At 39.4% G+C, this 19,251-nt stretch overlaps 1 protein-coding gene across 1 annotated transcript in view; it reads right to left on the bottom strand.

Annotated features, from left to right (window-relative positions):
- IMPG1 (interphotoreceptor matrix proteoglycan 1) overlaps positions 1-19,251 on the bottom strand; it is a gene marked incomplete at both ends in the record, with an annotated part of 57,193 nt that overhangs the window by 7,503 nt on the left and 30,439 nt on the right. The window contains 2 exons of the mRNA XM_084261633.1: positions 563-1,128; positions 18,481-19,018. Coding sequence (XP_084117759.1) covers positions 563-1,128; positions 18,481-19,018 — 1,104 coding nt within the window. The remainder of the gene's footprint in view (positions 1-562; positions 1,129-18,480; positions 19,019-19,251) is intronic.

Here is a 19,251-nt window from a genome sequence, read left to right as displayed (position 1 = left end):
ATTTCCCCTGTAATGAAATGTGCAGCAGCTGGGGAGTTTATTCATCTAGAGGAGGAAACACCCCCTACCTCCCCACCCCCCTAAAAGCCAACTTTAATTATTTTCAAATGTTCAATTCAGGCAGTGTAGGGCACAGCGTACTAGGCATGTTACTGAGCTGACCTGCTGCCCCATTGTACCCATAGTGAAAATCTGTATCTAACCATTCCCCCTGCTAAGCTATGATATATTTCAAAAGGCCTGTTTTTAAATCCAGCATGTAGACACAAGCCTTGGATGTAATCAGCACTGCCATACAGTGGACAGGAATCTAAGAAAAAGCCAAATAAATTACATGCCAGGCCTATGTCTGGAGTCTCTTGAGCAACTAAAAACTGTCATCGCTGACGAATTCTGTCTTCATACCCTGAGAGCATCCCAGGCTTATCGGTCCTTTAAAAATGCAGCTTATGAGACCAAACTGTAGCATGGTCTGACACTGTTAAAATAACATGCTCTTCAGCCTGTATCTTTAAACTGTGCCCAACTCTCACATATGTTGCTCGAGTTGATTTTCACCCACCAATTGCATGAACTGTTGTTCTAGTGCTTTGTATTCCAGTGAGCTCCTATTGAAGAGGTCATCAGAAAAGTGCATGTTGGTGACCCTCAGGCTGAAGAAAACCACTAGCTCTTTGCCTTTGGCTGCGGTTGTCATGGAGCTGGTAGTTACATACTTCAGCGTAGGAGCTGGGGTGGCTTCTGCAGGCTCAGTTGTCAGCACCGAGATGTAGCCGCTCCCATGCTCCACTTCATCCAGTGCTGCGGCTGTGCTCATCAGACCTATGTGATCTAACTCAGCAGCAATATCCTGCACTGTGCCGTCAGGCGGAACACTCTCAGATGTGGGCACCAAGGAATCTGGTATTTCAAGGGACTGTTTGATGATCTGAGAGGGGCTGTAGGATGGGCTGGTTGCTGCAGGTGGTGGTGCCGTTTGGTCTGATGGTGGCACACCTGTAATGACATCTTCAGGCTGCATGGTAGGGAGATCACTCCAACCAGTAAAGAAAGGCAATGTTTTGTAAGTGCTGGTTGTAACTGACATGTCATCTCCTGATGATTCTGCTTCATCCATGATCTTAATGGCTGCAGAAAAGCAAGGGGAAAACGAATAGCTTTTTTGAAAAGCAAGCATAACAAACATCAAGCATGGAAACACTATCTGTATTTTATTTCCACTGAAGTATTTTTTTTTAAAAAAAGTTTTAACACTATCTAAGCATGAAAATGCTATATCCATCACCAAGGAGGGACTACTGGAATCAAACATCTCATCCATGTGTTTGAGTGATGAGATTTCCATGGGTGCTGTGTTTAAATAATAACTACATTTGGCAAAGATTTGCTGTGCTATTCAAAAGTGCATTCTTGTTTTGAAGGTACATAATCACACTGCCCATTTATACTGACTGAAAGAGCAGGTCCTAGCTTTGGGCTGTCTGCTCAGATCAGTGGCATGTTCCCCTCTGCAAGAGGTTTAAGCTACTATTTGCCAGTAGTCAGAAAAGGTGAAATTGCTTTTTCAGCTGCAAACCGTGTCAATTTACCTAAAAGACAACAGCAGCAGTGAAGACAAATTAAAACCTTAAGAAATCATTTGCTGCACCTGAAGGAGCCATTTGATCCAGATGCTGAACTTTTATGAGGTCCCCACCGGGGCTTGGCGTAGATCTAGGATGTGTGATAGCTGTAGCTGAAATCCAAATCTAAAGCATGATTAATGAGACTTTGAATTTGGCTTGCATCTACCTGGTCACAATGATTTAATGGAAAATGATGGGCTCCAAGCAGCAAACATCTACCCAAGCCAACAGCTGTGTCCTTTTCCAGTGATATATTTATGCAAGCTCTTCACATAGGACTTTTAGAAGCCCCTTGCAGGCAAAATCACTTATCAGCTGATAGGGAGGAACTGTTTCTCCAGTTGATGAAACTTTCCATTCCCTATGCACTGATTTCCTCTCAGTGGCCAATGAAAGTACTAAGGAAGAGCAAATTTTTGCATTAGGAATGACATCAACTGAAGGAGGTGGCAACTATCCTATCTGTGGCATAGGAGTTGCCCGTGGACATTATGTCCCTTTCCATTTCCTTCCTTTTGAAAAAACAAGGTCCAATCTTCTTGCAGTTTTTAGGAACAAGTGTAGATTTTCAACAAAGAAAAGCTTAGTACAAGACAACTGTCTCTTTTTTGACAATTTAACAGCACGTGCTAGCTATACTTTCCTGCAGATACAATGCCTAATGTTCTGATATGGATTATTTTCTATTAAAGATCCTTCCCAACCCCTGTTATGTGATCCTATGAGTAGTAATAAAAAAAATAAAACACATAACAGACTGACCAGTTGTTAAACTATTGAAGTAGGTTGTGAGAGAGATTTACTTTTTGGTTCCTCTTCTAACTCAAGTGTCTTGAGAGCATACTTTCCATGGTGTCAGTCTAACTCCTAGATGACATTCGACAGTGAGATGTATCCTCTGACTTTTAGTAATCTTTGCTCCCCTCTTAGTCAATAAAGAGACAATTATCTTGCATGAAGAAAACCATCCAAATGTTCTGGATTTTTTGAAATACAGAAAGTCTGAATCTTTCTGTTGACTTCAGAACACACACAAGGAATTTTTGTGAGATGCCTGATTTTCCCCTTACGTATTTTCTGTTACCTAAACCAACCTCTTTAGCTCCTTGTAACATTACTGAGGCTCACTGATTTCTCTGAGGTGTTCACATGGTAGAGTGATAAGGACTATTAGAGTTCTTAAAAACGTTGACACTGTCCATCATGTCCTGTTCGACACTACCAGCGGTGTGGTTCTGGCTGCGGTGAAGGTTCTGCTCTGGAATACCAGCATCATGGTGTTAATGGACTGATCCTACTCCCATTCTCACTCCTGGGGTTTTCCAATTGTTGTGTTTCACATGCCTCGGCTGTGGGAAGAACTAAGGGGTTGGGGGGGTTTGTTTTTTGGATTTTTTTTTGATGTGTGCGTACTGTGGAGAAGCAAACTTTTAGAAACAGCTTTAAAAAATAACCTGGATACTATGAAGGAAAACACCTCAGGAAAAAGCAGCCTGGAAGGATTATTAATAATATATTTGCTTCTCTTTATGCAGTCCCTACATCTGTAACTAGTGCAAATGTTATCCCATTACAAATAAAGCAGCCTGAAAGCACAATGTATTTTAAGACTAGTTTTAGCAGACACTGGGTAACAGATGCTAATACTGTATTTCGGCAAGGTGCTGACTATCATCAGGCAAATTCTTGCTAGAGCAGAGTTTATCACAGCAGCAGCGCATGTTCTCAGAGCTGCATATGAAAAAGCATGAGACATGATGTGGACTACTCTAACAGGAGTAATCAGGGAAAGGACACCTTCCTCATCTGCTGCTTTCTGAATGCACAAAATATTGCAATTCGTAAGGCAACTGCTGGCAAGATGCTCTTTTCTTTTACCTTCCCCCCCCCCCCAACCCTGTTATTAGCTACTGTTACATACTCTTACAGGATTCCCCTGCTACCTTCCAAACAGTACCAAAACTGGCCTGAACAGCTGATGTTGATGGATAAACATTTTGTTAAACTTTGGCACATGGAACAAATTAGTAGGAGCTGGGTGCTGCTAAGGTTTCCCAGAACAGCAAAGGGGTGGCATTTCACAGAGGGTGCCCATTTTGCTCTTAGCACTAGCTGGCTGATGGTAAGTTATTGAAGAACACTGATCTCTCTCAGGATTTAGTATCCCTTTCCCATATTGGACAAGGCAATTTTTTATAGTTAATTTTGTTGCCTCATCTGCATACATGAAAGAATTTCCCTTCAAGCACCTCAATTTAACTGTCAGAATATTTGGAAAACAGGATGATTTAGATGACAAAAATTCCCACTTGATAAGAGAGACTGCATTTCACCAATTTGGGGTTTCATATTTAGGGTTGAATTCTAATTCCATATTTATCAGCAGCGAACTCACTGAAATCAATGGAACAGTGGTAGCATAAAACCTGAGCAAGTGAGATCAGAATATTTGGATTTGCCCTGAGGATCAGGAGTGCCCAGTCCTATGACCCATAGGGAAAAGCATTACGCCAGATTATAGAATAGTTCCTTACCTTTCACATCATGAGCTCCTCCCACCTCACTACCTCATCCCCAGTAACTCAAGACTACATGGTAACAAGCAGTCTCAGAGGACTGGGGATTCTGGAAAATACTGCAAAGTACATGGCTAAAATGAAACATCTGTGTTGGATGGGATGCAGGAGAAGACTGGGTGCTGCATCCTCCTTTTCTACAAGGCTGGACTGTGATGGTCTGGAAGCACACCAGGACCACAAAGCGAGAGCAGCAAATCCCTGTTTAAACTAGCCCAGTTAGGCAGTCTCCTTTAATTTGAGGAGGCTTGATAGGTAGTTTGCACTGCTGACAGTACAAGGGCTACAGTCCTAGTCCCCCCCAGTCTGAATAAGAACATGAAAGTGCTGCATGGAACCTGGGGCTGTGCATGCTGTACGTAACACCAAACGCTGCACCACAGCTTGATGCCTTAATCATTCACTGAGAACTTGAGATGCTTTTCGCTCATCACGTCCTTGTGTTTCTTGTGTAATCAAGGATACACAGAGATTAGAAAACCAAAGCCTAGTGATGTTCTCTGCTTACAAAGCTCTTGCTGCTGCTTGTTACACTGATAAGGAGTGAGAGTCACTTAGTTAAGGGAAGTCAGAACAGATTTCCTAGCATTAGTGCTTGAGGCATTAATGCAGGATGATCTACTGATGGGATGAACCTGCAGCTCCACAGAGCAACCTTCTCTCAGCATGACAACATACACTTGAGCATATGATCGTGATGACATTTGTTAGATTACATTTTGGAATGAGGTAACTACAGGACAAAGTAGTACTGAAACAGCATTGAAATCACAATGAGTTTGAAGCAGAATAATCATATATATATATATATATACACACATAACATACTTGGCAGATATAACCATGTAGACGTGTTTGTGTGTGTGTGTGTGTGTGTGTGTGTGTGTGTGTGTGTATTCTATACATAGACTATAAAGGTCTTGTGGCATCCTCTTATTACAAGGAAAGTAACTTAGAAGCTCTTGAGGACATACTAAGATGATCTCTGTGCACATATCACCTCTTTTCATAAACATCCAGTTCTTATCAGTCACTGTCTCTCCAGATGAGACAGATGGAGGTTCAATGTGAAATAAACAGACTCACCTAAAAGGCTGCTGAGTCCTTCCTGAAGCACAACCCCAGTCCTGAACCCAGGAGTTACTGAACCCCTTCTGTCGGACACACATGTCATATTACTGATGTGAGACTTGCCTACACAAGTCACATGTTTGACTCAGTGATAAAGTCATTTGTAACTGGGTTTGCCAAGCTTTTCACTGTCTGTGTGAGATGTTAACAAAAAAAAAAATCAATTCTAAGGAGTTAAAATCTATGCATGAAACAAAAGAGACCTAGACCTTTTGAATAAAAAAACCCAACCCAACCAAACAAGAACCCCCTTTGCATTTAAAATACTGGTTTTATATAGAACTATTAGATATAAATAAAGATTTTTTATGATGAAAGTGGATAATCTCTGGAACAGAATTCCCAGAGAGGTCATAGATGCCTCATCCATAGAGAGTCAAGGTCAGGGTGGATGGGGTTCTGAGTAACCTGATCTAGTTGAAGATGTCCCTGCTCGTTGCAGGGAGTTGGACTGGATGACCTTTAAAGGTCCCTTCCAATACCAAATATTCTATCATCTATGCATATATATATAATTTCAAAATGGAGCACAAAATACACTTAAACAGGTTCATCATAAAGTAAATATTTGTAAAACTTCACCCAGACAGCCTTGTGGATGAGATTTTTACATCAGAAAACTAGAAAAGCACATGCAATTATTTTATGAAACCTCTAACAGTACAAACACAGGAGATGCAGGCATTCTTAGTCTCAGCATGTTTCATTTCAGCGCAGTTTCATCTACAACAGTATCATTCAGGTGTAGGGAGCATGATAAAATGCTGAACTCCAGTATACCCCCAGAGTAACCATACTGAAGATTAAACAATGGCATGAAATTAAAAACTGATGTCAGCAATAAAAAACCCAACTCTAACTCTCAGCCACCACTTACCCACCCACAAAGATGTTTGCTGAACTCTCCAGATGTTGGGTTTTTTTATTACATGGACAAGGCAGGACAACATTGTGCTGAGGAGAGTTATATATCTAAAATTAAACTGCTCTTGGCAAACACCATTGGCAAACAGTAAACACTAAATTAAGAGGCAATTTCCTGTGTGCATTGCTATATTAAATCTGTGTAAAAAGATTGCTGTATGCCATGCATGCATTTATTCCCAACTGAAAGAATAATATGTATAGTTTTGACTTATCAGGAAAAAAATCAACTGCCATTTTAACAACTTTATTTAAGGTATCTAATTATTTTGGGGTTATTTTTTTGTTTGATTGGTTGGCTTTTTTAAAGTGAGGAAAACCCTCCAAACTCACCACGAATAAGGAATTATTGTTTGGGAAAGGTCAAATTGTAGTGAGACATTTTTCTAGTTGGTTTGCATTAATAAGTAGGCCCAGAAGGTTATACATTAAGAGGTCCTGGCATTTAATTTAATTTTATTCATGACCTCAACAAGCATTGACATTTCCTATTGGCAATAGACAGATATTTGAACTCCACTGTCAGATACTGTTCTGTATATGAAAGTTACAGTATTACAACGTATATGTAATATTCATGTATTTGTACACATGCTGGCTGAAGAAAATAGCTAATGGAGGAAGTGTTAAGAGATTGGTTCACAATGCAGGGTAAGAATCTCCTTATGGGTAGCTCTGCTGATATAAATGCCAGACGGACTCGTACAGCAAGTAGCTGGATTCAAATTTACATATTTTGTTGGTGCCTGAAATGCCACACAGTCCCTGGATGCAGGACTGTTGCATACAGACAGACAGACAAAGTGCTGAATTTGTGTTTGAGGTCTTTCATTTTCCACTAGGCCACAAGTAAGATGAGGATTAAGAGAATTAAGTGAAGAGGATCATTAACCTAACATGTCACAACACATGCCTCGCAGCACATAATCGCTGATTAAGTTTGTCTTCAGTAAGGCCACGCCAGAATGATCTCTGTCTGTCATTCTGTCTGTCTATATGAACTCTCCAGAAGCCAGGTTCAGTGGTCAGAGCTCCATCTCCACTGACTCCAGTGAATTTCAGTTCACTGAGAGCGAAACCCATCTCTAGTCCTAATCATTACCGTCTAGACTTTTTTCCTTTGCATCCTCACTGAGAAACTTTTTGAGTAGTCCAATTTTTCGCAAAGCAGTCTGCTAGCTGTAGCTCTAACTCCACTACTATGTAGTTCTCTCTGTTTGCAACGACTTCACTTTATTCTGAAAATGTTCATACCTTGCAGCTGTGCTTCATCATACTCTTACCACCAAGGGTGATCTGATATGATGTCACAAAAGGAGTATTTTCTATCTTAATAAAATACTGCTTCATAATGAAAATCTTCTCTCATTATTCTCAGAAAAAACCAGATCTACCAAACACTCCAAAAACCATGAAGGTAACATAAAGTTTTCAAAATTACGACCTGAAAAGCTAAAACCCTGCAGAATTCAGGGTGTTGAGCAACTGTACCTTACTAATCTCATCTATATTCATTATGAAAGAATCTTCAAAGGGTGGTCCTTCAGCTGGGCTCCACACATTGCCATCAAGGCCCATCTCCTGTTTGATACCAAGTGGATAATCTGGTTTTACTGACTTTCATGATTAGCTGAGTAGTTTGACCTGGGCAACAGATTGGGGGGTTGATTTGAGCTGCTTGCTCCCAAACAGAGATGGCCCTCATCTTACTTTGGGATCTTTACCATGATTCCTTTTTTTTTTCAGAGGTCAGTAGTATTACATACTTCTGCAATGACTGAAGAAATGAAAAGTGAATAATTCTTCATTTGTTCCTCAAAGATACATAAAGATTTGGAGTAAATCACTAAGAACAAAGCCAAGCCCTGACTACTTTCACTTCCCTGCAACTTTTTGCTCACTGTGGTTAATTCTGCCTCAGAAAAGCAAAATGATGCAGCTCACAACAGTCTGATGGCCCCTAAAGCTCTCACTGATGTGAATTAGCCAATCTTACTCAACTCACACAAGGTTTCCGGTAGAGAGAAAGAATTCCCATTATGGAATGTCTGAGGGTTAATATTTTCATTTTATTTCCCTTAGCCTCAGGGAAGTCAGTCAGTAGCAAGAGGGAGTCATATCTGCCTTCAGCAATTTCACATTTGGGTGCTGTACCTGTAAGACCCCTCAGAAATAATGGTTTCTTGTGCGATCACAAATTCTTTTTTTTTCTTTGATTACCATTTTCACATGCATTGGCCAATGCACAGCTGAAAAACAGTAATCTAGCCTGACATTTTCAGTTTTACTAAGGATTTTCTTTATATCAGTTAGCTATCTGCTAGTAGTTTTCTCATTAAAGCTTTTTGCATGGTTTTTGAATAAGCCTGTCTCTTTAAAGCTTTGACATACTGCAATAAATACATTCAATATATGGATTTTTTTAAAAAAACCCTTTTCAGCTTTAAACTGGTCATTTAAGCACACAAGGTGGAAATACAAGGTGTACACAATTATTTGGGCAAGCTTGCTTTATAGACCTGTGTCAAATTAATACACTTGATTAAATTTTAACAGCTGTCTTTGTCATATTTCAGCAGTTCTAAAGCATTAAGCATTTCAGAAACAGGTAAATACTTTGAACAGTACAGGAATAGCTGGTGTTTAAAGCGTCCCGAAAGCTCTGAGTAGCAGTGTTTGACATTCTGCTCTGAAACTACAATGGAAGCATGGGTGGAAAAGAGACTGGAGAGCAGTCAGTGATAAGCTGATGGTGAGAACCATCATCCTACTCCATTCATCTCCACCGATCTCAAGAGCTGCTGACTCTTCTGCTTCTCTAAGTTAGGTGTTGGAAAAGATGCAGAAACACCCATTTGCCTCAACACTCTCCTGGCAACGACTAAAGAAAAGTCAGTAGTCCCATGTTAATTGATTTAGGCAGTTAATAATATTCACACTTGTAATTAAGGGATGATAAAGTTGGATGTTAAGGCAGTATTCCCATGTTTTGTAAGAATACTGTGCAGACAGGTGTACAGTGAGGTAGCCTGTATGGACAGTAGGTCACTGGTAGGCTATTTCCACAAGATGACAAGTCATTTTTATCATTTACAGAACCTTTACCTCATCTGCTACAGAGACTGCCAGACAAAATGGCATTCTAGTGCTCCAGTGCTCTAAAAGTCAATTTTCTGATTGAAGTCCTCACTAAAGAAACGATTCAATTGAGATTAGAATACTCCTGTGAAGTAAGGGAAATAGTAAGTACATTTACAATGAAAACACATTAAAAATGCCAGAGGCCCCTGTGACTATTGCCAGCTATTTTGTATTGTAGTTCTGCACTATTTGCTACTGTAGTAAAATAATATTAAAATATATCTTAAACAAGCAAAACACGGTGCTCAGCCAAGAAGTCTGAGCTTGATTAGTATTCACATCAGTGAATTAAATAGAGAAGCAAAACTGAGAAGCACTGAATTTGCAAATATGAATATACTTCTAGAAAGGAATGGAATCAAAACTTAATAAGAAACATCTCACTTAAAACCATAGCTTTGGGAGGATTCTTATGACCTTATGCCTGTTGTTGACTGGGCTACAATTGAATTCGCAAAATTAATTTCCTGAGTGTAAAATTATGAAGTCTGCATGAAAATAACCTAAAGCTTTACAAACACCAGCAATTATAAAGAAGCAACTATCTAATTGCTGTAAATATTCCTGCAAGACATTGTAATGATTTTGGAGATCCACAAATGAAGGGTTTTGAACCTGGAATAGGATTTTAGGTTTATTTTACTTTTCAGTGATTAGAAATAAAATCTCACAGGTTAAAACACCTGTCCTTGAGAGTACCCTTTAAATCCCTGCCCACCTTCTCTATTTTTTCTTAACTGTGTGATTGGAAAAAAATAGAAGGAAATTTTGGCAAGTGATGGGACAGTCAGTCAGTTTTGTGGTATTGAAGTTTATTAGTTTGCAAAATGGTAGACACAATATAGAAGGCACATGATACAAATTCAGGTAATGTGTTGACCCGAGGACCTAAAAACAGAAAAGGGAAACATGAAATTAGAAATTTAAAACACATGACTATTAAAATCTTGTCATACAATGAACACTTTAAAGCTTGCCAAGAAAAATGAAAACACTGAATATGCTTTTTTTTTTTTTACCCATACTATATAATCACTTGGAGAGGAAAGCCAGGAATTAATTAAATGCAAGTCTCAGAATGAAGGGTATTTCATTCTTTTAATCCTTGGATGCAGATAATCTGATTTTTATCACAGTTTTTAAATGGAACAAGTGATTGTGTGAGTGCAATAGAAGTACGTATTTAACTGGGCAGATCCTGATGGTTTTAAAATATGTTGCATTGTAAGAATCCATTTGAATTTGAGTGATAATGATAGTAACTTTGGACTAGATGCCTTAGTGCTGACATGGCTTGTTAAACCTATCATAACAGCCAGAGCAGTGTTGTGGGGGAGCAGTCAGTTTAAATGTTAAAACCAGCAATAACTATGCAGTACGGTAAGGTGGGTCTGTACGGCCTTTAGCTCTGTGTTTGCTTTGAAATTCCCTGAGAGACCTTCATATACCAATGGGATGCACAAGTTTTAAGACACATGCTAGTTTTTTGGAAAAATTGCATTTAAATAAGTATTTGAGATTTTTGTCACATCAAATGTTTGGATTAAGGTACGTGGATTGCATTTAACTTTTCTGAACTATTATTGGGTAGCGGAGATAATGCGAAGACGAAAGATTATTTGTTACTGCAACAAAAAGAGTCATCAATCATAGAACTCTGAGATAAAATGGGAAACCAAAAGAAGGAAAAAAATAGTTATCTCTCTGTAAAGAACCCTGGAAGAAGTACTAGCTATAACTAGTGCTAACCATACACTTTTTAAAGAGAACTTGTCAATAAAAGAGAAGAACGGATTGTAACAGATGTGCCTAGACAAACATAAACTGGTACTGTCTCGTTAGCCTTTCCCAAGAGAGAAGGAAGAATTCTTCCTTTGTAACTGCAGCCAATACTGTGTGTATTTTCTTCTGCCCTGCTGTGTATCACCAGCAAAGCTGTCTGTCCTGATAACTTCAGGCCTCACTCTCCTCAGGCCACACCAGTTTTTTCTATGTCGGAGCTCTGCGGTATCATGTAGGCGTATGTTGAAGTTCTTCAAGAACTGCTCAGCATAACTTTGATTTATAATTGTTTCACTTCAGAGCAGCAGCAGCTACTGCCCAGTTCTGAAATGAGGACCAAAGTATTTAATAGTGATGAGAGTAGAAATTACTGATCTGAGACAAGCTTAGCCAGGTCTTCAGCCACCACTCTAGACTAGGTATGCATTCAAGGGAAAGGACCGAAACGTGTTACTGATGCAGTATTTTTCCAAATTCACCCCTCCTAATCATGCGAAAAATAAATCAAAACAATGGCAAGATTTACTGAGAGGTATTGCTTAGGAATTGAAATCCTCAGGTACGAAGATGTCATTCATTAAAAAAACTCCTGGTTTCATTAGACAATACTGGCAGGTTTGGCTATGCCAGCAATACCCTCCTCTCACTCTGCTTGAAAGCCCATTTCTCCAAATTGCATGACAATAAGATGGATATTAAAGGAATATTTGGCTTTACTTGTAATTTCAACTGTAAACTCCGTTACCTATTATTGGCACCACTATTCCACAAGTATTGTGTCCTCTGATATTTAAACTGAAAGAAAATCCGCCAACAGGGGATGAAAAAGAAATGTGAACATGTAAATGCAATAAAATGGACCAGAAAGTAGTTGGTTTGCATCCTGGCTTGGTTTAATCCTGTTCTTGATGATGGCACATAATGATTTCAGCATTCTACAGAATGAAGGTGAAATTTCTGCCTCCTTCTAACCTATGCCTGGCTGTCCTTGCTTGAAATTATGTTTAGGCATCTTCTATAAAGTTGAATTAAGAAAGCAATATTAAGAATGTATTGGAAAAAAAATGCTGTTATCTTCAACCAGAAGACAGAACTTGGTGGGTTTTGTTTTGTTTTGTTTTGTTTTTAAAACTGCATTGTATGGACATGAGACATCTATCCTGCCAGGTGTTCTGCACATTCTAGAATTTCACAAGCACAAACCCCATTACAATGACCATAAAATCTATTGCAAATTTGCCTCCATTATTTTTTTTTTTGTCTTTTTGTCTGTTAGCTTTAAATACTACGGTACCTTTCAAATCAAAGAACATGCAGTTTAAATTGTGCCATCATCAGTGAGGCATCACGGGTATGGCTGAGAGAATCAAAGCTAGAAGGCCAAGCCCTCTCTGTAGCTAGTACAGAGGTATAAAACTCTATCCAGCGATGTGACGCAGAATTACATGAGTTACAACTTTCCTATAACTGTGTAGTACAGGCTGCAGGAGTTATCACACTAACAAGGAATTCACTATCAAAAATGCTGGCCTGAGATCAAATGGACCTTCTTACACTGGAGGGATACAGTAACAATTTTAGGAAATCAAAGCAAATCATAGCAGGTAATTTCTCAAAGCCAACGTTTCTAGCTTGAACAAGGATTTTTAATGAGTGAAGGAAATGCATTATTTAGGGCATGTTAGTGTCAGCAGTGCCCATTAACCTGGTATTTGTTCCAGCTGGACTATATGACACACAAACTTCATTAGCTTCATTCATTTATAACCTGGCAATGGGTAATTTTACACCTGCAGCCTAAAAATCTGTATTTCATGTTTAAAAAATATTTTTCTTGTTTGCCTACTGCATTGGCCACAAGTTTTAAAATATTTTAATTTGGGACATTAATATGTTATTTTTCATCTGTAAATCAACACACAGGCAGAAAGGTGATCATGGAGGGGTTTTAACACAAGACTGGGATGTACAAAAACCCGTGTTAGAAATGTCACATCTCACTCACAGTGGAGGCTTCCTTGCAAGCAATGAACAGCTTAAGTTTTGACTTAAGGGTTGATTTTAAGTCAGCACTGTTATGGTGAATTTGGAAGGCGGGAGATCATTAGTTGAAATAGGAGTGAAATAGTGCTGAACATGGAAGGGACAATCATCAGGGGAATGCTAATTATCGAAGAAGTGATAGCATTTGGAAAAACAGAGCTACTGAAGGATGGTTAACTTTGAGAGCCTAAAAGGCACCATGTGAGGCACATGCGAATTAGCTGCAGGAGCAATGGAATTCATGAGTAATAGTGACGACTGCGCGAGAGAGGAACCCCAGGTGTGCCCACAGAGTACAAGGGTTGGATGCACTTGTGCACCTGTGTGGACAATAGGATAGCAATGTATGCCCGTGTCTGCAAGCACAGAGGCTTAAGAGGAAAAAGTAAGAGTGAAAAAGTGTCAGGACACTGCTACCCAGATAGGTGGAGGATGAGATGTTACTTTTTTTCATTATACACGTTAGTTGAAAAGATTTGCCTCTGGATAATTTCAGTGAGTCATTGGAATTGTTAACTGCATATAAAGTAAAGTTTCACTTGTTTTGGTTAATGTGCATTTATCTTGTGCATTTGATTTGGAGAGGGATGTCATTAATAAGATATCATATTTGAAGGAAACAAAGCTTAACCTTAAAGAAAAACTGAAATGATTGGATAGCCTAATAATTCAAACAAGTGATGTGTTAAATTGGAAAAATAGCACTCTGTCCCTCTTGTACATTTTGCTTGGATTAGTCATTTAAATTTAGCATTTTTAAGCATGTTTTGAAGATGTGTTGCAGCTTTTGTTCTATTCAGGTGGTTCCTGCTGTTCCCAGCACGCCGATAGATGAGCAGCAGACTGCCATTAAATTTTGACCATATGCTAATCACATCCTCTAATATATTCAGGACTCTTCAGAATACCTATAGGACTCTGAGTATGTTACTTTAACAATAAATGTACTATGAACTTTTTCTTAAATCTGATGTCTCCTAACATGGGCCTGCTGAAACTTTTGCATTTGGCTTTGTCTTCAATTCACAGATAACCTTCAGACTAATCAATTGTATATAAAGCTTGAGAAAACAACATAGCTAGACCTACCTTTCCACTTCTGCACGCATCAGACTGAAGCAGCACCTTCGTGCAAAGTGTAATTTGCACGTCTGAAGTGGTAATTGACAAATGAAGGAGCACAGAGATGATCTGATGGAGGGAGAATGTTGACACAACCCGTCAGTTTGTGGTCAATGAAAAAATAAGAAAAACAGAAAAACATGCAAGAAAATGGAGGAGTTCTTACCCTGTGTTAGCATTGGTGTGAAAATAACGTGAGCTTTCCTAGCACAAACAATGGGTGAATTCCAATCCTGGGAACATCCAGAGCAGTTCTTGCAAGAAGTACTGGGGTTTTCTTTTCCATGACAATGCTGGTCATGCCAAATAGAACACTATGCTAAGCACTCGTGGTGCGTAGGCAGCTGGAGATGAAACAGTGGCAGAAAGAATCCCCCAACATCAATAAACCCCTTTTTCTAGAGATTGTTTAGCAGTCATAGTGAGTGAGGAGTGCACAACCAAATTAACTGCTGGGCAGGAGGAAGATATCAAAGAGGACTGCTCACAACAAAGCTATGTGAACATCACAGCAATTATGGAAATTAATGAGGTTCTTATCACTTACACATACAGAGATGTGTATACCCCATCAGTATTTTTTTTCACAGAAACAACTCTGCAGAATCATCTTCTCTCAGTCTTTATCTTGCAGATAATCCAGGCTGGTGAGACTGAGATGCAGTACAACAAAATAGCTGAAGTATTTCACTGCTAGCTTTATTTTGTCCTATACTTCTGGAATAACTTCTCTAGAAATATTGTTTCCACCATGATGGTCAGGATTTTGGGATAACTCTTTACCTGGACTGTATAATTTGCTGCTAGCTGAAATTAAACCAATACTAATTTAAATTCTTACTGTTTAATAATTAAAAAGGATATCATTCATGTTGTTATGGACTTTGTGACTTCTTTTATCTGTTTATACATTTGTTTGCCCAAGCCCGACTAAACCCATCCTGCACTGCTTAAAAGGACACCTCTTGTTAGCTTGACTCTTCATCCCTCACCTCTTTTGTACCCCCCTTTCCCTAGATGTTGTAGGCAGAACTTTTGCATGTATTTGTGCAAAATTCTATCAGTTCCTATGTAATACACAATGTCTAGGAAAAGAAAGGAATACAGGGAATGCTGTACACAGGGCTTCCAGAATTGAAAAAGCTATAGAAAGAGGAAAAGTTTTAAAGAGTATCCATTAATTGCTTTTTTAAGAATTCAGTAAATAGGTTTTTAACATCTCTCTTAAGCCTGCAGTATGTTTTGTGTACTGTAAGAACTAAGGCAAATATAATAGCTACAGCTTGTACCATTGCTAACATGGTATCCCTTCTTTTTAGACAGAGAACAATCATTTTTCTCCTACTCAGTTGCAGAACAATGATGGACTTCTTACAGGCAGTGAACTTTCTGTTTGTATTATCTTTCCTAAAATTTCCTTTGGTCCTGATATTTGCCTGATGACACTGAAACTCATTAAACTATGCAAAGTATTGTCTCTGAGGATCATTTAGAAGCACGTATCTAATCCACAATTAATCTGAGTCTGTGCTCTGGAGTCAAACGAAATGTGGTCCCATACTGTCAGTGGGGAAAAAATGAAGGGGTCTTGAATCTTGGGACCAGAGAGAGGTCCATCTCTGGTATACCTCCTCCCATTCAGTGAAAAACAGTCAGTAACTATAATAAGTTGCAATTAGGCAGCAACTGTTATAAATAGCAAGAGGCAAATTATTTACAATTTTTCATCTGAAGAAAGGGAATGGGACTACTGTCTTCAGCATATGTTGCTTTGCATTTTTGGTGCATCAGATACTCTCTGCTTCTTCTTTTAGTCATTTGGGGCTGTTAGGCTATAAGGTTTTTCAGCTATTTAGCAAATTGCAAAATAGATATGTGGGTTTATGTTGCTTTTATGATATCAAATCCCTCACTCAATGAGTGAATAGAAAGAAAAATGCATATGCCCTTTTTTCTCCCTGTGAATGTAACACTTTTCCACAGCTATAATGATTGTTATTTGAAGGTAGGCTGTACTGTTACCTGAAGGTAGGCTGTGCTTTTATTGCTACCAGACTTCTGGGCACGCATTTGAAAAGAGTTGGGTTTAACACTTCGCATCATAAAATTTATTTTCAGGAAGGTTTCAGAATTGATTCTTATAAGAAGTGTTTTTCTAATCATCAAGCCACTCTGCTAATCATAACGTATTTGCCTTTCACTTCAGAACTTCTACAGAAAGGCAAGACTATAGAACAGTTCTTACCCTGTACATAATCTATGAGGTGTAACAAGACACCCATGGCGTATGCTGTGTCTTTCCCTGGCTGGAGCTGGTCAGTGTATGATACCAAGCGGCAGTTTTTACAAACTTTATTCTCTAAAATGCAGATATTGTTATTTACTGCATCCAGAAAAACAATGCTATAGACAGTACAGGCATCATCCCACCCTCCATCTTGTGGACCCATCATGAATAATGTTATCACCATGCAGTGGGGTATTTCTGCTCAGCAACGCAAACATCTCCTGTTTGCCTTACAGGATGTGGCCTGGCAGCAGGGAGGAAGGTGCCTTCTTGCTGTTTCTGGGCATGCTGGGTCAGGCAGAACATCTTGAAAGGGGGAGGAAGGTTCATTATGCTCCCTCTAAGATGCTTTGGGAGTGCAGAGTGGGACATGAAAGGCCAAGGTCTGAGCAAGGAGGGAGCTGGCAGAACAGGGAAAGAGTATGGAGCCTTCTGTGGGAGCAGGGGATTTCCTTGAAGCAGAGAGCAAACTTAAAAGCTTTGAGGAAAGACATTCTTGGGCATCCAGAGACACTGAGTGTGGTTGTGCAAGCTAATGTGGGAATTTTTCCACTGAATTTATCTTTTGTTGGTTCTTTGCAGATTTTTTTTTTTTTTTTAGTATTGCTTAGAGGCCACGTGGGGACTTCAGAGAATTGTGCTGATTCCTGTGAAGTTCTTACCTGCCCTCTGCTTTTCTGTTGAAAGGACTGGTCAAAAATCCGAGACAAAGCACATCTGAATATTCATCAAAGAACTAATTCATCCCATGTGTTTGTAGTGGCCTCTTGCATCTCACACAGCTAGCACAGGCTTCTTAGCAGTGTAAGTAAAATGGAAGTTCACTGACTTAATGAGGTTGGTGAGGCCAGCGTGGGCAGCATGTGAGGGAACAGACAAAAGCTGGGATAGATGGAGGGCAACAGCAGGAACCATCGTTGCTTTGCCAGTGGCTCCACACAACCCAGTAATTCCCCACACAACTGCTCTCCACAGTAAGTAACATGGGTTTCCAAGATGTTGATGGTGGTGATGGAGGCAGCAGCCTTTTTGACATTTTGCTGTTCCAGGGAAAATCCTAATATGCCTGTATCCTAAAGATGGCCTGAATATCCAGACCCTTTTCATCTTCAATGTCAACACTTTTCTGCTAACTATGGGAAACACATCTATTGTGTACTTTTCATTTTAAAGGTTAAATTATACAGACTTCTCTCTAACTAGACATAAGTATGTGTGTACTTTTTGGATTCCTAATGTGCTTTTCCTCATATGTCTGTGTGCTTTTAAAAAAAACCCCACCAACCTACTGTGTGGGACTAAAATTGAATAAATGAACATCAAAACCAGAAAATGTAAAGTTTTTCACATTTATCAGACCTGTAGATATGCAATCTTTTCTGACCCATGGTACTCTTTGCTTGGAATAAATTAATTTACTTTTCATGTCTTAAATACCAGAATCTTTTGTGTTCGCCTGGGATTTCCTTTTTTTTCTTTCTTTCTTTTTTCTTTTATTCTTTTTTTCCTGATGTGTCTTTTTGGTCTGCCTTTTTGAATTTTTACCATAATACACCACAGAAAGTGTTCCTTATCCTTATGCATTTGTGGTTGCTTTGAGGGTTTTGTGGTTTTGGTTGGGCTTTTCTTTTTTTGGGTGGGGGGTTTCTTTGACAACCTTGAAGTCAGGTACATTATTATTTTTTCCTGAAACAGGCATCAAGACATGTAAACTTTTCACCTTTGAAGGACCAGAAAACCTTCTGTCGTAACTGAAAAGAACACTTGCTGCACTTACATGTGACTGTATGTGTAATAACAACAGGATCTCTCCTACTCTGTCATATGAAAAAAATCTTTTGTGTCTTACCTTGCACAGACAGACTATCTTGATCAGCTTCCTTGGAAGGTGGTTCTGTTATATCAGCCAGTTCTTTCTTCTCCTCAGCTTCACTACTCCATTCTCTGGCTTGCAGGACATTAGGTGGGGTAAAGCTACCTGTGGTATAAGCTGCCAGTGTGGTAGCCTGCTCCATTGGAGACCCATAGCCGTCAGTGATTAAGTCATTGCTAGCAGAATCATCTGCTGGAGGAGGCAAAAAGGAATCCTCTGGTTTTGGAGGACTGCTAGTGCTACCCAGAGCATAGAAAGGCACTGTGAAACTTTGGTGGTCAATGGCAATATCTTCTGTGTCTGGAGGAGATTTGTCCTGAAATGGTTCTCTGGAGGGTTTGGTAGGGAACACAGGTTCAGATGAAACAAAGTTATTAAAGTCTTCAGGGGCGCTGATCTCTCCACTTAGCACCGGGATTCCAGTTGTAAATTCATTGACAAAGATGTCTCCTGTTTGGTCCACTGTTGATGGGCTGGGGTAACCTAGTGGGAGTTCCACACTCATGGAGTCTTCCTGAAAAAGTTTTTGAAAGAAGCTTTCATTATTATGTTTACCTTTCATTGCTAAAAAGGCCAATAATCTTTAGCCACAGGAGCTTGCAAACAGCTAACTCATCACGAAGTCATGGTTTGTGTGGCATGTGCGTGGCTTTTAATTATAAAAACGGTCCAAGAAAGATACTTTTGCTATCCCTGTCTATCGTTCTCCCTCTCTCATTGAGAGGTGCTACTGAACATGTGAGACAT

Source organism: Gallinula chloropus (genome assembly GCF_964237585.1).
Source record: "Gallinula chloropus genome assembly, chromosome: 3".
NCBI classification, from domain to species: domain Eukaryota; kingdom Metazoa; phylum Chordata; class Aves; order Gruiformes; family Rallidae; genus Gallinula; species Gallinula chloropus.
This window is presented reverse-complemented; position numbering and strand designations above follow the sequence as displayed.